We start from the raw sequence: 24786 nt of genomic DNA on the forward strand, positions 1-24786 counted from the left end.
GGTGGGAGGATCACTTGAGCCCAGGAGGTCCAGGCTGCAGTGAGCTGTGATAGTGCCACTGCACTCCAGCCTGGGTGACAGAGCCAGACTGCCTCAAGAAAAAAAAAAAGAAAAGAAAAAAAGAAAAAAATTAAATCAAGCAATTTTACTAAATGTAACAAATCAATTAAACCAGTGAAACTTGCTTGTACATGGGACAGAGCCTCAGTCCTAGCAAGGAAATTGTGTACGAATGTTTTTCTTTACTTTGTTCACAACAGACTTTAAACTTAGGATACCAATTTAAAGGTTTTATATAAAACTTTTAAAGTATTAAGATTCTGGGGCTCAAAAAGCTCTTTAAGGCCAATTTTAATGAGAGGTGATTTGAATGGCTCATGTCTTCCAACATTAAGCAGATGTCCATTTTTCAATGCATATTAATAGAAATTCCAATTAAATGCACCAGCTCTAAAGTGAAATGTTGGTGCGCACTTCAAGCACAGGCAACAGCTGACCTAAGTTCATCATGCTTACCTTGCCGGCTCATCTTTGTGCATGTATAAACTAAAAACAGTTAAAAATGAACTCACCATCCCAGAGAACACATTCACTACTTCTTTTTTGAAATGGCTTAAATGTGACTTTCAGAAATGTCTATTTCGTAAAAAGTTAAATGTTAGAACATTTTTTCCTTGAAATAACAAGAATGTGTATTTCACACTCACAGTTTGTTCGTAATAGCCACAGGAAAACATTCCCTATGACTATCTCTGTCCAGGGCTTTAAAAGACCCCAAAAACCAAAGTCCATCATATCCCAGGCTTTCCTTATTTTAGGCAAAAATGACAGCTGCCACCTTTTTGAGGCTTTATGCAATTGGTATACCAGTATGTAGGCTCCTTACTAACATAGCTAAAAATCTCCATGAAGCCCAATCTGTAGCTGTCACTCTGGAAAGAAAATCTACGGGTCTGTATTGTGTTATGTAACCACACCAATTTACGTAACAAACCCATCCTGCCCACTAACAGAAACTTATTAACAAAAATGGGTTGGGTTTTATTCTGGGGACTGTAGGCTTTTACTTGAATGACCATGCTCAAGAATTCCAGACACGACCAGGCGTGGTGGCTCACGCCTGTAATCCTAGCATTTTGGGAGGCTGAGGCAGGCAATTACAAGGTCAGGAGATCGAGACCATCCCGGCTAACATGGTGAAACCCCATCTCTACTAAAAATGCAAAAAATTAGCCGGGCGTGGTGGTGGGCGCCTGTAGTCCCAGCTACTCGGGAGGCTGAGGCAGGAGAATGGCGTGAATCTGAGAGGCAGAGCTTGCAGTGAGCCGAGATCGCACCACTGCACTCTAGCCTGGGCGACAGAGCGAGACTCTGTCTCAAAAAAAAAAATAATAATAATTCCAGACACTTGCCAACACTAAAAATGTTACTCTAAATGATATTTTGAGTTTATAGGAATCATTCATTTGAATTTTTAGATTTCTTGAATATCACATCAATAAGTAGAGCTCCTTTCCCCCACCACTCATCATAAGGATCCTGCATACTCTGTTCTGCCAAAGATAGCATTTTTTGTTTCTTTCACTATTCCTTTCAATTACCATCACCACTGACCCACGTCTTGTACATTATGAAAAGACTAGAGGAAGGAATCTGATGAAAATCACCACACTGCCTGAGCTGTGATTTGGATAATTTGAAATAGTAATTTTCACCTTAAGAGCTGGAACTGTGAGGCTGCCAAGACTCTGGTGTTCAGGGAGTTCATACAGGTGTCACCATGCTACAAAGAAAGGCCAGGCACCACCTAAAGTGCCCAGAAAGGCTTTAAAAGAATGTGATTCCTGGTGCTCTAGTTTCTGAAAGTTCGACGATAGGTTGGTGGACTAGGGCTCTCAGTATCACACACACTGACCGTGTGTCATCCTCCCCCATCTACTGTCTACAGGAGATGGAGAGACAACAAAGAAATAGGAGCACCTCCCCTACTCCGAACAACTCATTTGTTCCTTGGCTATACATGGGATTATATAATTCAAATTATACTTAAATGCAATATATAGTAAAAGTATTTATATGTTTTTTCAAAGTCTAGAATACAGTCTTTGGCCACATTATCTCTTATACTGAAAAAACAGAATTGCTTTATGTTGAAATCACTTAAAGCAAATACTCTTCAGTAGCAAAGGCAAGAATGTTTTCAAGACAATCCACTAGTAACTGCATAGCAGTGATACAGCCTGTGTCCAAATAATGGTTATATAAGCCAGCCAAGAAATCAAGGGACATAAACCATTCCTTTTGAGATGACATGATTATACCATCTAAACTTTAAACAGCATGAAATTCAGAACAAATGTCTGCTATAGGTAGTATCATGTACAGTTCCTCAATTCCTCAGTGTGAAGGGGCAGAGGAAGTGTGGAGGCCGCTAAAACTTGAACCTGCCTCACTGCCTACCACCAGAAACTAAGGCCAATTTCCCAAAGTGAAATCTAATTTTCTGGACTCTGCCTCCTGTCCACAATTCTAAATGATGAGAGGCAAACACAACCCAAGAGACCACCAAAAAGTAATCAGCATTCAGGGCCTTGAATTCTGGCAAAAGGAGAATGACAAATCTTCCTAGATTACCCAATTAGGTAAAATGAAATGAGAAAAAAAAAATCCACAATGTTTTCCTTTAAAAATACTGTTACATTATAAAATAAGATCTATAAAAATTACTCCTCCCATTTATCACAAGTCTAGGAGCTACTTGTTATTGCAATTGCTTTTTTTTTAGGCGAGTGGGGGGGACAGGAATTAAAATCCCTTTAAAAGGTTTTCATATGAATGCCCCTACAATATCCAAAGTAGAGTTACTGTGCCATGTTCTTTGGAAATGGAAAACCCATCCATATTGTTGGCATTTAAACACAGACATAAATGAAAACTGGAATTTCAAAGCAAAGGCCACGGACTTGTACTTCTATAATAAAGAGGAAAATGAAAAGACTAATGTTTATAGGTCTCTGGGTGTAGAACAAGAATTGAGGAGTTCTGACATACTGGGAAGGGAGAAAAATTCCACATACAAGACAGACATCCAAAATGGCTCAACATAATTTATTTTTTATGTTAAAATGTACAGAGTTCTTTTGAAAGTACTTGCTAGAAAGGGGAAAAAAAGATATTACATACAAGGAGAGGAAGGGAGGCCGGCTGGCCCAGGAGCGCGTGACATGGAGAGATACAAAGGCATCTAGGCACCCCTTCCCCTTAGCTTACAAGTCACCATGAACAAAGTACAAAGAGGTTACAAAACAGGAAAAGCAAATATAAACAGACAGGATAGACGTGGCTTCCTTTGTACATGCGGCTTTTAGAGGCATCTGGAGCTCTATTCACACACGCTAGAGATCTCTTTAAAGAGAATTTTTATCTTTCTTAAAATAGTTTTTAATATTCTACAACAAAGATAAAAAATTTTAAAGATGGAATGAAATGAAAAAGCTCTTATTTTAAAAGGCATCAAAGTCACTAACAGTGAGTTTTTAAATTTCTTTTTTAGAAGATTACCCAAGTTATCTTGCTAAAAATACATTTTTTTAAAACAGAAGTGAAAAAATGACAGGTACCAATATTACTGTGTTGGATAATTTCTTTTATAATATAGAAAAGAACTTTTTTTTCTACAATAGTTCTACAGTCACAAAGAGGCTTGTGGAAAAGGGAGCTGCCCGATTGAATTTTTTATAAAGAAACAAACAAAACCAAACACAACTGCAAACCAACAGAAACTGAATTCACGGCCCTCATTTCAACAGCTTCTCCTTCTGCCTTGACCCACCCTCCTCCCAATATACCTCCCTCCCGACCCACCCTGTCCCCACCCCAACCAGGAAGCAATGACACAGCTGAAGATGTAGGGCGATGGCAGCACAGTGCACTTTCTACATAGATGACTGGGAACTGGAATAGTATATACAGAGAAACTGGGTCCTACACAGCCTTGCACATGCTCAGAGCTGAGAGCGGGAAGATGTGGAATTCTGCCTGTTTCTACCTAGCACGCTTGAGAAAGTCAATTAAAGTGTATTAAAAAAACCAACAAACCTGTGCATTTGAAAAAAGTTAATGCCTAATTAGTATTTTAAAAATTTATCTATATAAAATGTACAAATAAAGGAGAGAATTTAATGCTTACAGATATTTCTCTAAGCAGTACTTCCCCCTTTTGGATATTTGACTGCACATACCAAGTGGTATAAGAGTTTCCATCTTCTAATGATGGAATATATGTGTGTGTGTGTGTGTGTGTATGTGTATATATATATATATATATAATGTGTGTGTGTGTATATATATATATATATATATATTTTTTTTTTTTTTTTTTTAACCTATCCCTGGAGCAAGTAATAGGAAGAGAATGGGCAAACTGGTTGCACGAGAGAAAAGAGAATGAAGTTGGGAAGCAACACATGAACTTGCGTTATAACATCCTGCTGTCCAGATCTGCCCTACTGTGCTGGTGGTCGATCTGTCCCTCTTCTCATTAGCCACTCACAGGAGAGGTGCTTGTGCACTCTGATTCACAGGGGATGAACTCAGGATCTCAAAAGACAAACAAAAACTAGAGGTATGTATCATGTAAATAGCTATGAAACTCACACCATGATCTCCCTTCTGACACACATCTGCGCCATCTCTTCCAACATAAAATAAACAGTTTCAATGGTTTGTCAGTTATTTTTCAAATCACTAAAATGTACAGTCATCCACCAACAATTTAAGAAAGAACCTAAGAGGCAAATCACTGGGGACTGCTATTTGAGTTTTATCAGTCAAAGGCTCAAGCATCAAGACCCTCAGTTAGCATTTCAAAGTACATACTAGAAACAAGAGGCTGGGTGGCGTGTGCGCATTATGGCTGATTCACCAGGTGGTAAAAAAACAAGAGGTTTATCTCCTCTTTTTGATTGTTAATTGACCATCTCTATTCCTCCAAAGGCTGGATTTGGATTGCAAACAGCTTTTCTCTGAGATTCTGCTGTTAATGAGACTTACAGTATTTTTGTGTCTCTGAGTGCTGAGTGGGAATATTTTAAAAAAGAAGAAAAAAATTATATTACACTTGATTCAAGAACAACAAAGATTTCAATGAAGTCCGTCTATAAAGAAACATTCTCGGGGAAGGGTTTCAAGAGGTGTGTGTGTGTGAGGAGTGGAGGGGATTTTAAAAGGAGAAGCATTTTCCTGCCTCACTTTATTAATAATAATAATAATAATATTAACAATAATAATAAGTTTAAGGAGCTTGGGTTGTTCTCCATGTCCCCGTCCGAGTCTCCCCTAAGTGCCTCCTGCTGGAATGAAGTAGGAAATGAAAGGTTGGGTTTGGAGGAAAGGGTCTGGTTAACCCTTGAGATGTATATAACATTTAAAAATGACAACATTGGGAGCTGCAAACAGTGAGGGGAAACATACATTTTAAAATAAAGATAATTCACTTTTACACAAATTCTGTCCATGTGGTATGTAAAGAAAGTAAGGCTCTTTTTAATTATGAAAAGATTTTGTGCATGTTTCCCCATCCCCCAATCCATTTTTAGATGAGTTCTACTGTAAAATGTTCAAGATTGTGAAGAAAATCAAAACCCAGAACAAAATGAACCCAAAGAAAGAGAAGATCAGGTTTTCTAAAAAATAAAATAAACCAAAGAAAAATTCCTCTAAATCTACAGCAATATTTTAACTGGAAAAAGGTCCATTTTTCTCTGGTTTGTCAGTATAAAAGGTTCCTTTATTTATATATATTTAAGTTTTTGATTGCAAGTTCATCTTGCTCATCTTCTCATGTAAGGTCCGTTGAGTGACTGCTTGGGCACGCCAGCAGCATTCATGTAGCTGTGATGGGAGGGGCCTGTGTACATCATGTTCCCATGAGGGTTAGGCTGCATAGGCTGCTGGGTATAGGCCTGGCTCCCCATCATTCCCATCTGCATCTGCATAGGATACTGTGCTGTCTGGTTCATGTAGGCAGGGTTACTATGGTAACTGCTGTTCATCATGGGCTGTGTCATTCGATAGCTGTTCATGGCATTCAAAGTGTTCATATTCATGGAATTGACATTATAGGCGGGAGTAGGCATCAGATTAACCCCCATGTTCATGCCACGCTGAACAGCTAGTGCTCGAGGGCCAGCCTGCATGGCAACTGCCGATGGGCTGCGGCCATACAGCTGCTGCTGGTGAGCAGCCGCAGAGGGCAGTGGCGCAGACTTGGAGCGGATGGAAATGTGCCCCTTCACTGGCATTTGCCCTTGCAATCTCTGCGTGTGAGGAATGCCAATGTTGGTGGCAGACATGTTGCACTGAAGCAGAGGAGACGTGAGGTTCATGGTAGTGGATGCCAAGTTTGGGGGTGGTGTCATGGTGGCTTGTGCTTGAGGAGTCCCAGCTAAGGGATGAGATGGAGCCAGCTGAGCCAGTCCTGTATTGGACAGAGAAACACTGGTTGCATAGGAAGTCACAGCAGGAGAATGGCTATAAGGCATGGCATGAGGGTCCATAATGGTGTTGGTCAGCTGCTGCAGTTTGGCTAGGCTGAAGGTGGCTGATGGTTGAGAGTAGCTGCCGGCACCAAAATCCCCTGGAATCCTCTCATAGATACTTATGTTCCCAGTGCTTCCAGATTCTGGTATCTCCATGATCATAGGAGCTGGGGTGAAACTGTTATTCATACTACACTGTGACAGTGGGGGCTGCTGCTGGGGAGGGGGTGGGGGCGGAGGCTGCTGGGGCTGAGGCTGTGGTTGCTGCTGCGGCTGCTGCTGGGGTGGTGGAGGCTGTGGTGCTGGTTGTGGTTGTGGCGGCGGCGGCTGCGGCTGCTGTGGAGGCGGTGGTGGCGCCTGCTGCTGCTGGTTACTGGGAGGCCTCTCCACCACGCAGCTCTGAGGTGACTTGATGCTGCAGTTGGTAGCAGGCTGGACGCTGCTCTGCTGCATCATGCTGCAGCTGCTGCCCATGCTGGCCATCTGCTGAGTGACCACACAGCTGCTCTGGGTGAGGCTGCTGGAGGACGACAGCCCACCGTAGGAGCAGCTGCTCTGGGAAGAGCTGTTCCCACAGATGCTGCTGCCCATCGTGGAGTCGTAACTGCTCGGGTTCTCATAGTTTTCAGTGGTGCTCTCAATGCTGCCCAGGTCACTGAAGCCGCTGTCCACCACCTGCTGAGAGTGGTCTGATACGGAAGGCACATCCATCATGGGGCTGGTCTCCATGTTCTGCATAGAGGGTGCGGACAGGGATCCTTGTTCTGGGCTGATCTGGGTGTAGCCACTCTCAAGGGCAGGCACGTTGGGACTGCTGACCGAACGGACTGACTGGCTGGGGTGAGACTGAACAGAAGAGATAGGGCTATTATGTTCTGACGCATGACAGTCTTCAACCATGGACATCTGAGGGTCCTCGTCAGCCTGGGTGTAACTCTGCAGGGTCTGACACGCCGCGAGAGTTTCCTCACAGTCCTGGTAGGCGCCCTCATGCTCATTGCTTTCTTCTTGAGTCAAAGACTGCACTGCCTGTACAGTTTCCAGATCCAGTTCACTATGAGGAATCTCTTCCTCCTCTTTTAATTCGATTAACTCTTCCTTAGTGTGGGAGTCTTCTTCATGGTCGTCCTCAGACCCAGGCATCTGCTCTGACACCACGGACGTGTCATGGGAAGGCTGCTCCTCTTCGGAATACAGCTCAGTTTCCTCTTTATCCTTTATCTTTTCCCTACTCTTCTGCATATTAGCATCTAAAAAAGACTCTTGAACACCAGGCTCCTCCTTGACATCTTCCCTCGTGGGCTGTTCCTCTAGCTCCTTTTTCTTTGTGGACTCCAGGTGGCCATCATCCTCATCATCAGCGTCGTGGTCGTCATTCTGGGCAGTCTCTGCAGCTGCATCCTCCTCCTCCTCTGGCTCTGGCTCCTCTAATTCCTGCTGCTCCTCCTCTGACTGCCTCTGCTCCTCTGAGACACGGGGCTTCTCTTCTTCCTCCTCTACCTCGGGCTCCTTGGTTTCGGTCTCAGGACTATTGCTGCTGTCTGCTGGAGAGGCTGCTGGGACTTCACTGCTGGCTGCATCCTCTTCCTCACCCTCTTCAGCCTCTTCTGCCTCTGCTTGCATCTCCTCCTCCTCCTTCCTCTCCTCGGGTAGGGGCATGTCTTCTTTTGGCTCAACAGTTTCTTCACTCTCCTGGATCTTGGGTTTACGTCCAGCTTTAGGAATGGAGACGACGGGCTCAATGACGCATGCTTGAGTAGAAACTGGCATGATTTCTCGACTCAACTTTAATCCTGGTTTTCGACCAGGTCTTTTCTTCCAGTGGATTGGTTTGCGGCTCTTGCCTTTGGGCCATCCCTTTTTCTTTTTCAAAGGTGTGGATGTATCTGGCTCAAGAGGAGAATTCTTCACATCACGTTTTCGCAAAAGAGATACTGGCTTTAGGATAGGAGTGTCTATACAGGAAGGAAAAAAAAATAAAGACAGGTTACAAGGTCTTAAATTTTCTAGTTCCTTCTTCTAAGACTAGCATATACAAAGACTAGCATATAGAAATGACTTTATTAATCATTACTTTTTATAAACTCCTGATTGTCTTCATTTTAAAGTTAAGAACCTAGAGGATAAAACTAATTAGTGACATATTCTAAGTCACACAGTGAATTGGCAGAACTATGAAAGAATCCTGGTCAACATTATGTTATCAGACACTAGTTAGAACCAATTCAAGACTATCATCATCAGCTGCATGGCTGCGGGAAGTTACTCTACATTTCGGTTTCATCATCTGTAAAATGGAGATGAACTTTATAAAGAGGCAAATAAGTAGTAAGCAGTACTTTTATCAAGTTGTCTCTATTAAAAGTTACAAATTAGCTTATTTCCTCTTTTTTTTTTCTGCTTGTGATTTATGTTATCTCTCTGATTTTCTTAGTTTCCACAAATCATCACTTCAGGTAGTATGATGAGCCAATTACTCTAGGCCATGACTGAGCCATCGTACGTGAACAGTTGTTCAGTTAATGTTGTGTTTGTATGGGAATAGCTGCAAAGCATTTATTTAGTCCTAGACAAAAACTGACATTTAGACTTAGACAAACAAGAAAAAATTAAAGCACCAATTACATTCATTAGAAATAAATTTTATATTATTAGCATTTTTAAAAAACTATGGTAAACTATATGTAACATAAAACTTAAAATTTTAACCATTTCTAAGTGTAAGTTCAGTGGCATTAAGTACACTCACATTCCCTACTAATTTTTAAAGAATAAGAATACTAAGCAGGAACATGATGCGGTGGGGGCACAGCTACAAAGACACAGTTAGTAGTAGTAACTTGAAAGTCAAAAAAGGAAATGGCTGCATCAGCAAAAACCTAGGTCAATGGGAACTTAATCAGGGGTACTATTTTAGTGTACAATGATCTAAGACAGAATATAAAGTGCCAAATTTACAAAATAAATTTTTAGTTTCCTAGCTACGTATTTCAAAACATAACAAGTTAAACTTTGTAGAATCATTCATGATAGAGCAAAGAACACATTCATCTTATCACTATATTAAAAGTATTTATTGGCCAAGCAGGGTGGGTCACACCTGTAATCCCAGCACTTTGGGAGTCTGAGGCGGGCGGATCACTTGAGGTCAGGAGTTTGAGACCAGCCTGGCCAACATGGTGAAACCCCGTCTCTACTAAAAATACAAAAATTAGCTGGGCATGGTGGCGTGCACCTATAATCCCAACTACCTGGGAGGCTGAGGCACGAGAATCGCGTGAACCTGGGGACAGAGGTTGCAGTGAGCTGAGATTGTGCCACTGTACTCCAGCCTGGGTGACAGAGGGAGACTCCATCTCAAAAAAAAAATAAAATACAAAAAAGTATTTGTTATATAGAAAATATGAGAATGGGGAAAATGCAAGTTTATCTTCTAGACTTGAAACTGACTGAATTTTTAAAAGAATTAAAAAGTTCAACCAGTTAATGCATAAAAGCTAAAGGTTTATGTACCAAGACTGGACAAGCAGATTTCTTCAAATTTGCCCAACAAAGTAAAAATGCTCATCCTGAGCCCATGCGAGATAAACACACTGCAGATGCAGGCAGCATGATACAATGGCGAAACTTTAGGCTGGGGTGAAAAAGACTTGTTTCTGACCTGGCTCATATATATGAGACCTAGTTTCAGTATCTCTAGAGAAGAAATGACAACTAGGCTGCTTTAAATGTAAATAGTTGTATTTGTATCTATACTATAAAATTTATTTTGAGTTATTGTTACCATTTGCGAGAAACTTACTACTAGTTGGGTAAGACACATTAGAGATACAATTCAGGAAAGACTCCTGAACAGATCTGACACAAGTTCCAATTTACATGAATCTACTCTTTCTGGAGAATTATCTTCTTAGCATTCACTCATTTAACACTACTTACTGAGCGCCTGGCTTAAGCACTCAGCATACACCAATGCGCAAAACAGACTAAGTCTAGAGAATGCACATTCTAGTGAAGGGTTACTACATCTTCCTGATGCGAAGTCCAACTCTCCCATTAACTAAAGATTCTGATAGAGGCTTAGAAAGGATTGGGCAAAAAAGAACAGTTGCCTAATAGTAAGATATTTTCTGCAGAGGCAAATTAATAGAGGTTCTGAGTTGAAGGGAAAACACATTTAAAAATCAAGATGGATACACTTGATACAAGTTTTTAGAGACTGCCAAACGTTCCTTTTCTTGCTTAGTGGGTTGTGTTCATTTTTCAGCCTTTTTACTAAAGGGTCTGTCACTGCTACTGCTGTATATCTGAAGACAATAAACCACAGTAAGTGAGTTCTGTAAAACATACCATCAGCATCATCTGACTCTTCATCTTCTTCTTCATCTTTAGACTTCCTCTTAGAAGAGGACTGACACCTGAGTACATCCTGCGAAGACAAACGATGGAAGTATTCTCTAGGGAAAAGTTCATTTTCATCCTCTTCCTCCTCTTCTTCATCGATCTCAAACGTGGGTTCTAATCTTGGCATTGGCCTCTCGGAGTCAGAATCTTCAAAAGGTTCATCTAACACTTCCGTGGTCTCAGAAATAGTTTCCGTGACTACACTGCTATTGTGGTGTTTGCGCTTTCGGACTCTCCTCCTTCGGTGGAGAAATGGTTTCTGTTTAAATAGGAAAGCAAGTATTTACAGTTATGAACACTATCTTTCCTATTAATAACACAAAAACAGTTTTAAAACCAAATAGAATTAGCACATATAAAATGAAGACGTTGTTTGCCAAAAAAATATTTTGAATATTATTTCAAAATACTACAGTAAGATATTATACTTATTATAAATACAAAGGTGTTAGGCAATTGAACACAACTTTGTAAAAGAATAGGTGGCCATCTCCAATAGCAGACATTATAATTCTCTGAATAGTTCAGTTAAATTTAGCACCCTAGAGAGTTGCCTGTTTTAATACTGAAATGACCCAGAGGCTAATCCCTTAACTTTTCCAACTTAAGAGCAAAAGAGAAATAAAGACACTTTGTCTTATAGCACTACTGTGAAGGTTTGCAGAACTATCAGTAAAGTTGTATGCCATTTTCATTAACTACTCATAAAAAGTTGTGGAATGTGGAAATATGGAGCTGAAATGTATTACTCGGTGTTAGTGAAACATTTCAAAAGTAAAATAAATCTGTTACTGAAATTTGGGCACACTGAGCACAACTTGCACTGGACTGACGAAATAGCTAAAATTATACAACTAATATCACAAAATATGAGATGATGCCCCAGAGATTATCTAATCCAATCCCTTCATTCTATAGATGTCAGAGAGGCTATAGGACTTGTTAAGTTCACATATCCAGTCAAAGTATTTATTCATTAACTTCAAAATTACTTTGCATGTGCGCTTACTGCCTGTTCTTTTTCTTAACATGATTTGTTTTACTTCATAAATTGGCAATGTAAGTGCTAGGATGACAAAGATCTATTCGTCATGATCACGCAATGAACAGCAGTTTAGTCAATGTTCAACTTTTCTCTACTTCAAACTTAATAGGTCCCAATCGAGGATGTAATTTTCAAATTAGATTAAAAATGGCCCTGGTCCTTGGAGAAAAGGCTGATTCTAGGACTAGGGCATGAAATATACAAGACGAACTTGAAGCATCTTGTAGTGCCAGAAAGGAAATGCTTAAAAACAAACAAAAAGACCCCACAATGACAACAACAGTATATATGTTAAACACAGGAGGCCAGGCGCGGTGGCTCACACCTGTAATCCCAGCACCTTGGAGGCCAAGGCAGGTGGACTGCCCAAGCTCAGGAGTTCAAGACCAGCCTGAGCAACATAGCAAAACCCTGTCTCTATCAAAAGTATAAAAAATTAGCCAGGCATGAAGGAACATGCCTGTAGTCCCAGTTATTCAAGAGGCTGAGGTGGGAGCATTGCTTGCATCCCAGGAGGTGGAGGTTGCAGTGAGCTGAGATCATGCGGCTGCACTCCAGCCTAGGTGACAGAGTAAGACCCCATCTGGGGCGGCGGGGAGGGAAAGGAAGCAGCAGCCCAAGAGGGAAACTGAAAGAAAGAGCTCCTAATGGTCAAAACTGGAACAATTTGAGCAACAAATTTTAAAAAGTAGTAGTATTGGATTATAAACTGAAGTATCACGTAAATATCTGGGTCAGTAATGATATAAATAAATGCTTGGATAAATAAACAGATGAGGGAGAAAGGACAAATCTCCCAAGCAGAAATTCAAATAATTTATGCTGAGCCTCCACTCTGAGGGGGCAGAAATCTTAAGTGTGGCTATGCACAGTGACTTCCTTCCAGTAAAGGGAAAAGAGAAGTAGAAACCTGACAAACAATATCTTAAGCCAGGTCATCAAAGTTAACTTCAACAGGGAAAAATCATATTGATAATACCCTCATATTTGATACTTGTTTCTTTTTATTTTTACAGACAGGGTCTTGCTATGTCACGCAGGCTGGACTACAGTGGCTATTTACAGGTACAATCATTGCACACTACAGCCTCCAGCTCAAGTGATCCTCCCGCCTCAGCCTCCCAAGTAGCTAGGATTACAAGAGTGACCACTACGCCCAGCTTCCCTATACATACTGATAGATATATGCCGACAGGTACCCTTTAATTATGTGATGAGAATGGCACTTTACCTCTATGGTCTTCCTCTCAAGAATATATTACCCTATTCTAATATCACGAGGGATCATCTACAAAATACCTGACCAGTCATTCTCAAAACTGTGAAGGCCATCGAAACTAAGGAAATTCTGAGAAACTACCACGGCCAAGAGGAACCTAAAGACACACGACTACTAAATGTAATGCGATATGCTGGGTGGGATCCTGGAACAGAAAAAGGACGTTAGGGAAAATTATGGACATCTGAATAAAGTATGAACTCTAGTTACCGATGTATCTACACTGGTTCAGTAACTGTGATAGACGTATCACACCAATGCAAGGGATTAATAATAGAGGAAATTGGCTGGGGTATGTGAGAACTCTCTGTACTTTCTTTGCATTAATTCTGTAAATGTAAAACTGCTCTAAAGATATTATTCTTAAAAAAAAAAAAAAAAGATCCTGTCTTGCTTTTTAAGACCCTGTAAGGAAAGGAACGATTGTGCTGCTTTGGCTGGAAGCTGGCTGAGTGGCTCTTCCAGGGAGCGGCCTTGCTTCAGTCTGGCTGCCTCCTGGCAATGCTTAAAATCCACTCCATAGCCTGGGATGTTTCTGGTAAACGGCTTAACAGAATTCATTATCATCATCGTACATTATTTAATAACTAATTGGCTATGATTATGATGGAATATAGTTTAGAAAATATTTTTAAAGCAAGAGAGACCACGTTAAACCACTGGAGGGATGTGTGAGAAGTGGGAAGAGTAGAGAGAAAACAACAGCACCCAAGATGAGCTACTGTACTCTGAGTACCCCAAAATATAGGGCAGCACTATGTTCACTTTCCAATTAATTATGTAATATTTTGGCCTCCTTTTCTAATATAAACACTTCTAATCTGTACATACTTTAAAAATATCTTTGAAGCCCCTAAAAGTCATGATTTGAACATCAAAACCAGTAAGCTAAAAAAAAGTTTGTTTGCATCCCAGGAGGTGAAGCCCTTAAATAAGCTTATGATTTCTAAGTGAATTCCCATGAATCAAAGTCAAACACACACACATCTCAAATGTTCACTGGGAAGATCTTGAGCTACAATATACAGAGGCTTAAGGTTTATAAAGCAATGCACTAGGAATTTCTAACTTATACTCTTTCAGAACTGTAAGCTAAAACGAAAAGGTGTATGATAAACTGGAATTGGAGGAAGAGAAGACCTGGAAAGAAATGCGTTACCTTTCGCTTCAGCGTGGGTTTTGTGAGAATTGGTGGCGAGCTTGACCGAGGGCTTTCCAGCTCCTCCTCCTCCTCGCTGCTCTCACTGAAGCCCCTGAGGACAGCCCTGTCACCTTCACTGTAGCGGCGGGGCAGCCTCTCATTTCCTTCTGTTAATCTGCACTTCAGAGCCTCAGGGCTTTTCTTGAGCTGTCCTCGCCAGGGCTCAACCCCCTCACTGAGTCTTCTCTTGGGAAGGTCAGGTTTCTCGTCCTGGCTTGGCTGCTCCTCAGAAGCCACCAGCTGTTCTTCACTTTCAGTGTATTGTTCCTGGGTGGCTTCTGATTTCTCCCCACATTCTCCATATTGTTCCTGAGGAGGTGAAGACGTCTCTTCCAAGAGCAGTTTAGAATCTTTATCACCAAAACGTTCCTGGGTTTTTCTGTTCTTCCTCCCCCAGCGGCCCCTCCGAGATGGCTGGCTATTTGCAGGAAGACTATCACGAGGAAGGACTTGTTTGTTCAAACGTGTAGAACTGACTGGAGCCATAACTTCTGGTTTCTTTTCACTTTCTACTGAATAAGAATCTTGTTGTTTGTTCTCATGAGACACAGACTTTCCCACCTGATTTTAGAAAATAAAACAATGCTGGTTAATTTTTCAGTCTTGTTTGCTTACATTTACCTATTCTGACCTTTTAAGTACTGAGAGAAGAAAAGGAAACTGAGCTTTAAAAAGAAAATGATCAATTATTTAACATGGATATTTCCTGTTTCAGCACTGCATTATTCATTTAATCTCCCCAACAATCACAGAAGTATTACCACTACAACTCCACTTTACAAATGAGGCGTGTGGAGTAGAAAAAAATTTAAGTCATCTGCCCCAGGTCACGCAAGAGCAAGAGAAGATGCTGGGATAGAAAGCCTGGCAGTCTGACTCCAGAGCCTGTGCTCTGAATCTTTCTGCAGTACCACCCTCAATAAGCAAAGTGAATACTATTGTTCTTTTAAATGTTAAATGAGATTGCTTAATAAAATTTCTCAGAAATAAAAATTTGTAAACAGGGTGGAGGAGACAGGATCTTGAGACATGGGCAAGAGGAAGGAGGCATTTGAGAAATATGAAAGTTTATGTAGTTTTAAAATTTACTTTTATTCTGAATATTTCATTTTGAAAATTAAACTGCACTAAAGAGGGGCATGAGATTTTTTATGTTTATTAAAGAAGGACACCGGTGTTGAAGGGATGAAGCACTGCTTTAAAAAAGCTATAAAAGTATGCATCACATGAAGAAAAATACTGACAATGACACATGCACTACAGTTCACCAGCAACCCTTTAACGGCTAAAGAGAGCTGTGTGCCCACAGGATGTTTTGGTGCCCCATTAGAAAACATACACAAGTTTACAATAGTTACTTAATATTCTATTTAAGGAAAATGTATCTCCATTTCATTTTTTTTTTTTTTTTTGTAGAGATGGGGTCTCACTATATTTCCCTGGTTGTCCTGAACTCCTAGTCTCAAGCAATCCTCCTGCCTGGGCCTCCTAAAGCACTGACATTACAGGCATGAACCACCACACCCAACCTCCACTTCATTTTTAAGAACTGTCAGATTTGCATTCAATTCAGATTTCTCAACTACTATCCAGCTTAAAACTGAGCTGCTTCTTGGCACCCTGGTAAGAAATATTTTTCTCACAAGTAACACATTATAAGAAATTTGATGGTCTCCTCCTAATTGTCCAAAGCTTAAAAATACTTAAGTAAACCAGGCCCAGTCTTCCTGAAATCTCTACCATTGAAATAAAACTCTTGACATTCTAATGTGAATTTACTTTTCTGTGAAAGATGATCATAATACATTATCATAGATACTCATGAAATCAAAAATGTATCTTCTGTCATCAAAAATAGACTATTCATCCCCTTACACTGATCTCTAATTCTCTTTCCTGGCACTGTGGCTCTTCGTTTTCTCCTTCCTCAGCCTCCTCTTCTTCCTCCTCTGAGACCACAGAGTTGGACACTATGACTGGAGTCCAGCGCAAACATTCTGGATCTACATCTACAGGCCGCAAATTCAGCTGAAGCTTTGCCATGTGATCCTGGATAAGTTTTTCCCGGCGGATAATCACAAATCTGGAACCAGAGAAAAGTTTATAGCAATCAACAATGTACAACGTGTACATAAAAATGAATGTGGAGATGAGACCCCTGGTGAAGCATGTAGAAGATGATAGGTGCTGCAAAGATAGCCTGCCTGGGAAGATGGAACGCAGAAATGTGCCACCACATGAGACGGCCAGGAGTTTGTGAAGCAGGACAAACGCTTCGCTCTCTACCGTGGCCGCAGGCTGTTTTCACTGCCTGCTGTCTCACACGTTCCGCTCCAGAAGTTCTGCTGCTCTTCGGCACTCGCTTTTCTATTCTCCATTTATTTGGCTCAAATGCCTCCTTTCTTTGTGACCTTTTTCTGACCACTTTAGTGAAGGGTGAACTGCCTGTTTTTCCTTTCAATCTGTATTCACTTTGTGCCATTTATATGAAAATTTAACATGGGCATTTTATTTAATGACTCTGTTTCTAGAGTGGTTACTTCTTGTATTGTGAAAAAGCTCCCAATACTAGAAGATGAAAGATTCAGTAGCTTAGGTCCAAAAATTAGGAGGAGTATCAGAAAAACAGTTCAGTTTAAAAAGCATATAAAAAGACTATATATAGACCATATATATATATATACAGTCAATCAAATAAAATATCCTAGAAAGGAAAATGATATCTCATTATCACCAAGTATATCATTTATATTAGTTAATGCCCTTTCATCAATAATCTGACTGGCTGATCCAAAAAACTTCAACCTAATTATCTTTCAAAGGTATACAAAAAGATGTGATACTCACTGGTCACTACGGAAGTCCAGCATTCGTAGGTGGTGGAGTGTGGAAGTGATGTCTTGAGGGCAGATTCCAGTTAACTTGCTTAACTTCTTAATGCTGATCTGCTTGTCATTTTGGTGATAAAGGCACTCCAATATTACACTTTTCCAATATGCCATGTAGGAAAGACGACCCAGATCGGATAACGGTTTCTCTGGAGACCCTGCCTGGCCTTCACGCTTTGATAACAAATAACCTAAAGAATCACAAATAACTCAAATCAGAACTAGGTCAGCGACTCTGAAAAACTGGATTCACCAAAGTAACATCCCCTCTTCTACAACCAAGAATAACTCCAGAGGTAAACTCCTTCCAAAAAAAAAAAAAAAGAGAGAAACAAATTGCAAAACTACTTTAAAACAAATCTGAAGAAAGAATACATAATTTATATATATTGAAGACTAAGTTAGTATTATTATGTCTACAGTTAATATCAATCACCTTGTTAAAATATTCAAAGTGTTAAAAATCAGGACTCTGTTAACAGTTTCGTTCAATGTCCTGAGGAAAACAAGCCTTGCATGCTTTATTTGGACCACTAGGTGGCAACTGCTGTATCTGAACTGAGAAGTACAAAAGAATGCCTTCATTTTCACATAATCCTATTAAAATTGTAGTTCTGTCAGTGAATTAGATGACAATCTTTCACTTCAACCACAACTCTTCACAATTACCTATCATTCTAACTCTAGGCAAGCAGGACTGCCAATATAAGTGTGGAACTGTGGACTCTGTCCTCTATAGTGCACAACTCTCAAGAACTGAAAAACAAAGGCCTAACTTCTAAGGAAAAGCATTGAAAATGGAGATGGCAGAGAAAGGTATTTTTACTGTCATTAAAGAAAACGTAAAAGCAGTCTAGAAATGTTAATTTGGAAACATATATTACATTAGGAAAAGTAAATACAAACAATACTGTTACTGCACGGACTGTTTGTATACCACACACACACACACACACACCCAATCACCAAAAGTAAAATACTTTCCCTAACTTTGCAATTTAATGGCATATATAATATGTCTAATCATGAGTCCTACTTCAAAACAATATATTAACATTAAAGGAAGTAATCTCAGTTCCATCCCCTACTGCTCATCTGAAAAGACCAGAAAATGTGTAAAAAAACCAGTAGTACAAGCTTCCAATAAAATATGGACAGAAGGGCAGTCTAAAGCTAAGAAGAGGCTTAATTAACATCTCAAGACTGGAATCAAAATCCTTTGTTTGAACCATTAGTTCTGCATATATTCATTTAATATCATTGTATAGCAATATCTGAGGTAAAATATTCCCTCAAATTACACAGATCCCACAATGATCTCTTTAGAACTGTGAGCTATCACTTTTGAACTGAGATTAAACGATTTTCTCTATCATTCACTTCTTCAGATATTTAAAGATGTGTTGCATATGTTTAACCACTAGGTAGGGCCAAACTAAAAAAATGCACACATTTTCTCAGGTAACTGGATAACAAAAATACGGCAGGTACAGTACTTCTTTTTTTTTTTTTTTTTGAGATGGAGTTTCGCTCGTCGCCCAGGCTAGAGTGCAGTGGCGTGATCTCGGCTCACTGCAACCTCCGCCTCCCGGGTTCAAGCAATTCTTCTGCCTCAGCCTCCCGAGTAGCTGGGATTACAGGCGCCCGCCACCACACCCAGCTAACTTTTTGTATTTTTAGTAGAGACAAGGTTTCGCCATGTTGGGCAGGCTGGTCTGGAACTCCTGGCCTCGTGATCTGCCCACCTTGGACTCCCAAAGTGTTGGGATTACAGGCGTCAGCTGCCACGCCCGGCCCACAGTACTTCCTTATTAGCTGTAATTGAAGTAGTTATACAATGTATTTAGTATTATTGGTATTACTGCATAAAACTAAGTTCCATTGTAAATGAACAGTAGGAAATTAAAGGTATGTGCTATATATCACACAAAATTTTATTCAATATTAGCTGTTTAAAAATATTTCGTGTCCAAGGCCGCATATGGTGGCTCACACCTGTAATCCCAGTACTTTGGGAGGCCGAGGCAGGTGGATCACGAGGTCAGGAGATCCTGGCTAACACAGTGAAACCCTGTCTCTACTAAAACTACAAAAAAATTAGCCGCGTGTGGTGGCTGGTGCCTGTAGTCCCAGCTACTCGAGAGGCAGAGGCAGAAGAATGGCCTGAACCCGGGAAGCGGAGCTTGCAGTGAGCCGAGATTGCACCACTGCACTCCAGCCTGGGCGACAGAGCGAGACTCTGTCTCTCCAAAAAAACAAAAAAAGAAAGAAAGAAAAGAAAATTCGTGTCCAACCAAAATAAAAGGAACGTGTGGCTTTAGGTTTTATGTATTTCCATTTTTATTTTGAGACAGAGTCTTGCTCTGTGGCCTAGGCTGAAGCCTGCAATGCAGCAGTAGCACTGCTCACTGCAGCTTCAACCTGCTGGGCGCTCAAGTGATCCTCTCACCTCTGCTTCCTGAGTAGGTGGAACCCTAGGTGCATGCCATCATGCCCACCTAACGTTTTAAATTTTTTGTAGAGACAGGGTCTTGCCATGTTGCCTAAGCTGGTCTTGAACTACTGGACTCAATCAGTCCTCCCACCCCAGTTTCCCAAAGTGCTGGGATTAGAGGCATGAGCCACAGTGTCCAGCAGTGGCTTTAGGTTTTAAAGAATCATATAGCAGTACGACAAAAGATACCAGCAGCCAACAAAGCACCTACAAATCTTTAAATATATATATACAGAAGGTCCACCGGAAGAGACCAATGAGAAATTAATATAATCCTTACTGAAATCGATGAGAAACCTGCCATAGCCCTTACGCTGGTATTGAGGAAGAATCATTATACAGGAAACATTGTACTTCTGTTGGCAGTGCTTTTCCTGGTGGAGAAAATACAAGTCAAGTTTTAAAACAGGCTGCTAAAGTGAATAATAATGTGAATTAAGAAACAAAGACTAATGGCCAAAACCCACAGCCCTGGTCCTTTGGGAATAGCAACATACATCAACAAAAAACTACCCAACTGGGAGAAGACAGGATAACGTCAAGTCACTGCCATTACCCACAAAGCAACCATCCCAGGAGAGTAAAAATATAAAACAAAACAATGTCATCCAACACCATCTGCAACTCAAACACAGTATGCCAATGCCTAAGGATCAGCACCGGAATCTGAGTCCCAAACAATCCGTAAAGCTACAAATAATGAATCAGTGTGCCACTCTAGAAGTGAGAAGACTCATTAATTATGTCAGAGTTTTCTTTCTCCTGCTCTGGTGCTCCTCAGAGCAGTCCTATTAGTTGTATCTAACTTTACACAAAATAGTCACTTTTATAATTTTATAAATGAGTTAATATATTTTAAGTCATATCTAACTAATGAAGTAGCCTAAAGAATTCTTATAAATGCTTATAAAAAGCTAGTACTTCCCCTTAACTGTTTTATACACTTGGATTTTACCATGAACTTGCTTAAATAAAAGTATATCTTTTATGTTCTCTGATTAGAAAATAGACTTTCTCCCTCTAAGGGAATGGAAGATTAAAAAAGGAGAAAATACCCTTTAATCAAAATGCCTTCTTACTCTTATTTCTATGCCTAAAGTTCAAATTAGGAAGAGAAGATTGAAGCTGAGACAGAACTCAGAGAGCTAATGACTGTTTATTTCACAAGTTCCATGTTATTACCATGGGAAGAGAAGCCATTTAAAACCTTCCTCGTGAGTATTGCCAGCAGTCCATAATCCTAGGAGAATATAGGTTGTTGAATGTTACTAAGCACCTTCTAGCACCTGGTAAGTTTCCAAATGTTCCTTCTATTCTTTCCAAACAGCTAGATGACACCTAGGAGGTGCTGCATCTTGTTGTGTCCCCGAGTGAGAACCAGCAAAGATTGTTTCAGATTTCTATATGAATTCAAACAAACTTTAAGCTGACATACTTACCTTAGAAAAGTAGCCAACAAGGTGGCAGCCCTTGACATCATTCTGTGTTAGTACATAAAAAAGAAATGGCTCCACATCGTAATAGAGGGTTTTGTGGTCAAGAAACAACTTTGCCAAGAGACACAAGTTTTGACAATAAATGGTACTCACATTCCCATCAACCTAGAGAAATAAACAGAACAAAACAGTCAACAGAGGGTCTCTTTAGTTCTAGAATAATATGTATCAGTTAAAAGCATCTCTAGATATCCACAGTCCAGACTAGGAGAAGGTGTCCATGACCAGAACACTTTGGAACCTGGAAGCCATCCTTTGAAATGGCAGTATTATGGTATCTGCTGTTTTAAGACAACCAAATATATAAAATACCGTACCTTCAACAAAGCAGGAACAGCCAGATAAGGAGGTGATAATCTGGTTTTAAAAGAGCAATTTTTGCTTTAATGAAAAGATGAATTGTAGCAATCCTTTGGATAGCAAGTTTCGTTTTCAAAGTACTTAACACAACAAAAGATCTAAATACAACCCTTCTAGAACACATTTATTAGGTAAAATAAGATGTAACTATGTAGTCTAATCTATGCCAGCTGCCTGAAGCAATGCAATCTGACTACCATGATCGGGCTTGAACCCAGATAAAACTACTTAAGGGGGTACTAACTATTGCCAAGCAGAAGCACCAAGCAGGTTCCTCAAGTAATCATGTGGTAAATGTGGCTCCAGGTTGGCCAGGCCCAGGAGCACTCTGCTCTTTTGCTCCTGGCAGCCTTGTCTGTGTTCATGGAGTTGCCAGAGCTTTCTATCAAAGTGCCAATGGATGCCCACATTAGCTCCCAAGACACTGGCTGCGATACTAACAGAACTCTTCAACAACCCAGGTAGTTTAATATTCTTTTCAAACAGTATTTTATACCACACCTACCCCAGCTGCTCCCAAGGTAAAGAACTCCTCTACTGATCACTTAAGAGTCTTAGGGAGGACTAAGAAAGTGAGAGACTGAGGGGATCCTGACAATCTGAAATTTTACTGTTAGAGTAAGTAACAGGGCACATAAACAAGTACTCAATTAATACTTGGCACGAAAACCACAGAACTGAGGATCAAGAGCACTACTAACAGCAATAGAGAATCACAGAGCAGAGGTCACACATCATCATCATCATCATCATCATCATCATCATCATATGTTAAGATTTACTATTAAACAGATCTCTGTGAGATATTCCTTTTAAATAAGTGATAGAAATCCTTTCATTTAAATGCTATATTTCATAGATTCTAAGATGTACTTTTATCACATCTTAATATACGCAAAATCAACTGGCATTTTATAATCAAATGAAGTTTTAAAAATTATAATTAGTACTTTTTCCATTTTAGTGATACATAAAATAGTAAGACAATAGTAAGTTGCACAATAGATGCAATATAGGTGGCCCTACTTTTGAAATGGATGAGAGGACAATTACTAAGTATCTACCTTACCTCAAAGACAGAAATATTATTCTTTCTGTAAATCTCATTGGCAGGAGGATGGAACCAACCACATTTCTTCATGTGCTGCTGCAGAATAGTTCTACTTTTCATATATTTTAGACAAAATTCACAAAGATACAATTTGGGCAGCCTGTAAATAATAATTAAACAAAAAAGACAGGGCTTTATATTTTAGAAAACTTCAAACTTCCACAACTATCATCTTTTTGCCTCTCATTACTACCCAGGTAACAGGTTAAAAAAAAAAACTGCATATGCAAAAATACTGGATGGTAAAATATAAAATATATAATTCAAATAAATTACTGTATCTTGTCTCATATATTTAAGTACTGAGATGAAAAAATTAATTTAGTTGCTATCAATTTGGACAGTTATGCTTAAAATACCACCCTAGAATTAAGAAAATATTTGCTAAGTAGATTAACACACACAAAAATGTTTGATTTGTGTGAAGACCACACTATTTTTTCAAGTTCCCACTTTGAAAGCAGCTTTTGAAATATAATTTATCTGAAAACATCTAAAATTCTACTAAAGCTTTTCCCAAGGTATATTTATGGAACATGAATCCTGCAGGTACTAAGGATTTCGAGCTCAAATAAGGGCAAGAGGGCACATGCTTTTTCCCAACTTTCCTGGGGGATTCACAATGTGCATTAATGCTTCCCATATAACCTCACTTCTTATTTTTTAAACTGTCATTCAATTCAGCACACTGCAAGTTTCCAAGGAACTTTTGTAGTATACTATTACTAAACATCTATGGTATACAATATTGTTTTTCAAAATCTCTAATGTTAGCCACACCAGTACAACTTGTAATTATATTATTAGTACAACCATTCCAAAATCAAGCACTGAGTGAAACAAATAATCACTGGCACTATAAATTAGAGTCAGGAAGCAGGAGCTAAGAGCATGGAAAGCAGTGTGTTGTTGGCTACTTTGTTTCCACTGCATTCTGCCTCAAGCCCCACTATTCAGGAGGAACCACTGGATGAAGAGGTTTTTCCTTCTTCACCACCAGAGCTACAAATCACAGAATGAAATGGCTTGTTATAAACTTCATCATCTAATATGAGCACTAAATGTATTAACTAAGCCTTACAGGTGACCTACAACTGCCAGACCACCTTCCTGAACACCTGGACTCTGAGTAATTTCTTCTTCAAAGGAAGAGGAAGAATGAGTCTCCTTATGTAGATGTAACAGGTGGCACCTGCCTCCCTAACTGTTGTACTTACCTCTTACCTGTGCTAAATTCTCAGTGAGCAATCTTAACTTGTCACAGCATGAAGATACAGAAGTAACACTATCTGAGTACAGTTTCATTTTGAGGGCTAAATATTACAACTAAATACCTCCTATAATACGAATCCGAGAAACCTAAAAAATTTTGTGCTTTTTAAAGTATTTTTGTAAAAATGATAGAGTAAAAAACAGTGACAGACCATGAAGCTTTCCAAATTATGGTAAAGATAAATACCAACTTTAAGGGCATCCAATCCAACTGTTAGGTCTCAGCACAGAGACATGAAAATAAAGTACCATTTATGTTAGCTAGACTTAGTCGTTATTTCACAATGTGTGTATTTCAAAACATCATGTTGTACATGATAAATATATACAATTTTATCTGTCAATTGAAAAACAGAAAATATTCAATAAATGCTAATTACTTTTCTGGAAACGGAAGAGAGGGGAGAGAGGAAGGGAGGGAAGGAGGGAAGAAAATAAAGTACAATTTATTTCCTAAGGTCTGTGAGAGAAGGCCAAAAATGTCTAAAGCTCTTACAGTAACCAAATTGCTCAAGAAAACATCAGAGGAAATAAAATCTCTGAGAAAATTACTATCAAGTCTTCTCCAGTAAATGAAGAGTTCATGCCACTTCCTTAGAATGGCAAGATGTATGGCATTTTATTGATAATTTAAAAAAAAAAAACTTTAGTGAACCTTATTATGTGAAAAATAGTAAACTGAAAACAAGCATTATGA

The 24786-nt window shown here is 39.7% G+C and overlaps 1 protein-coding gene across 3 annotated transcripts in view; it reads right to left on the reverse strand.

Moving 5' to 3' along the window:
• Positions 1-4347: 4347 nt before the first annotated feature.
• Positions 4348-24786, reverse strand: part of KAT6A (lysine acetyltransferase 6A) — a 121382-nt gene continuing 100943 nt past the window's right edge. For 2 of the 3 annotated variants that reach the window (XM_030817183.1, XM_030817181.1), the window contains exons 10-17: positions 22776-22917; positions 21290-21451; positions 20131-20224; positions 17316-17547; positions 16344-16551; positions 14427-15029; positions 10890-11202; positions 4348-8494 (exon numbers count right to left, since the gene is read on the reverse strand). In XM_030817183.1, coding sequence (XP_030673043.1) covers positions 5832-8494; positions 10890-11202; positions 14427-15029; positions 16344-16551; positions 17316-17547; positions 20131-20224; positions 21290-21451; positions 22776-22917 — 4417 coding nt within the window. In that variant the 3' untranslated portion in view covers positions 4348-5831. The remainder of the gene's footprint in view (positions 8495-10889; positions 11203-14426; positions 15030-16343; positions 16552-17315; positions 17548-20130; positions 20225-21289; positions 21452-22775; positions 22918-24786) is intronic. The other variant, XM_030817182.1, reaches the window with a different exon arrangement.

The sequence above is a fragment of the Nomascus leucogenys genome, chromosome 8, assembly GCF_006542625.1.
Source record: "Nomascus leucogenys isolate Asia chromosome 8, Asia_NLE_v1, whole genome shotgun sequence".
NCBI lineage: Eukaryota > Metazoa > Chordata > Mammalia > Primates > Hylobatidae > Nomascus > Nomascus leucogenys.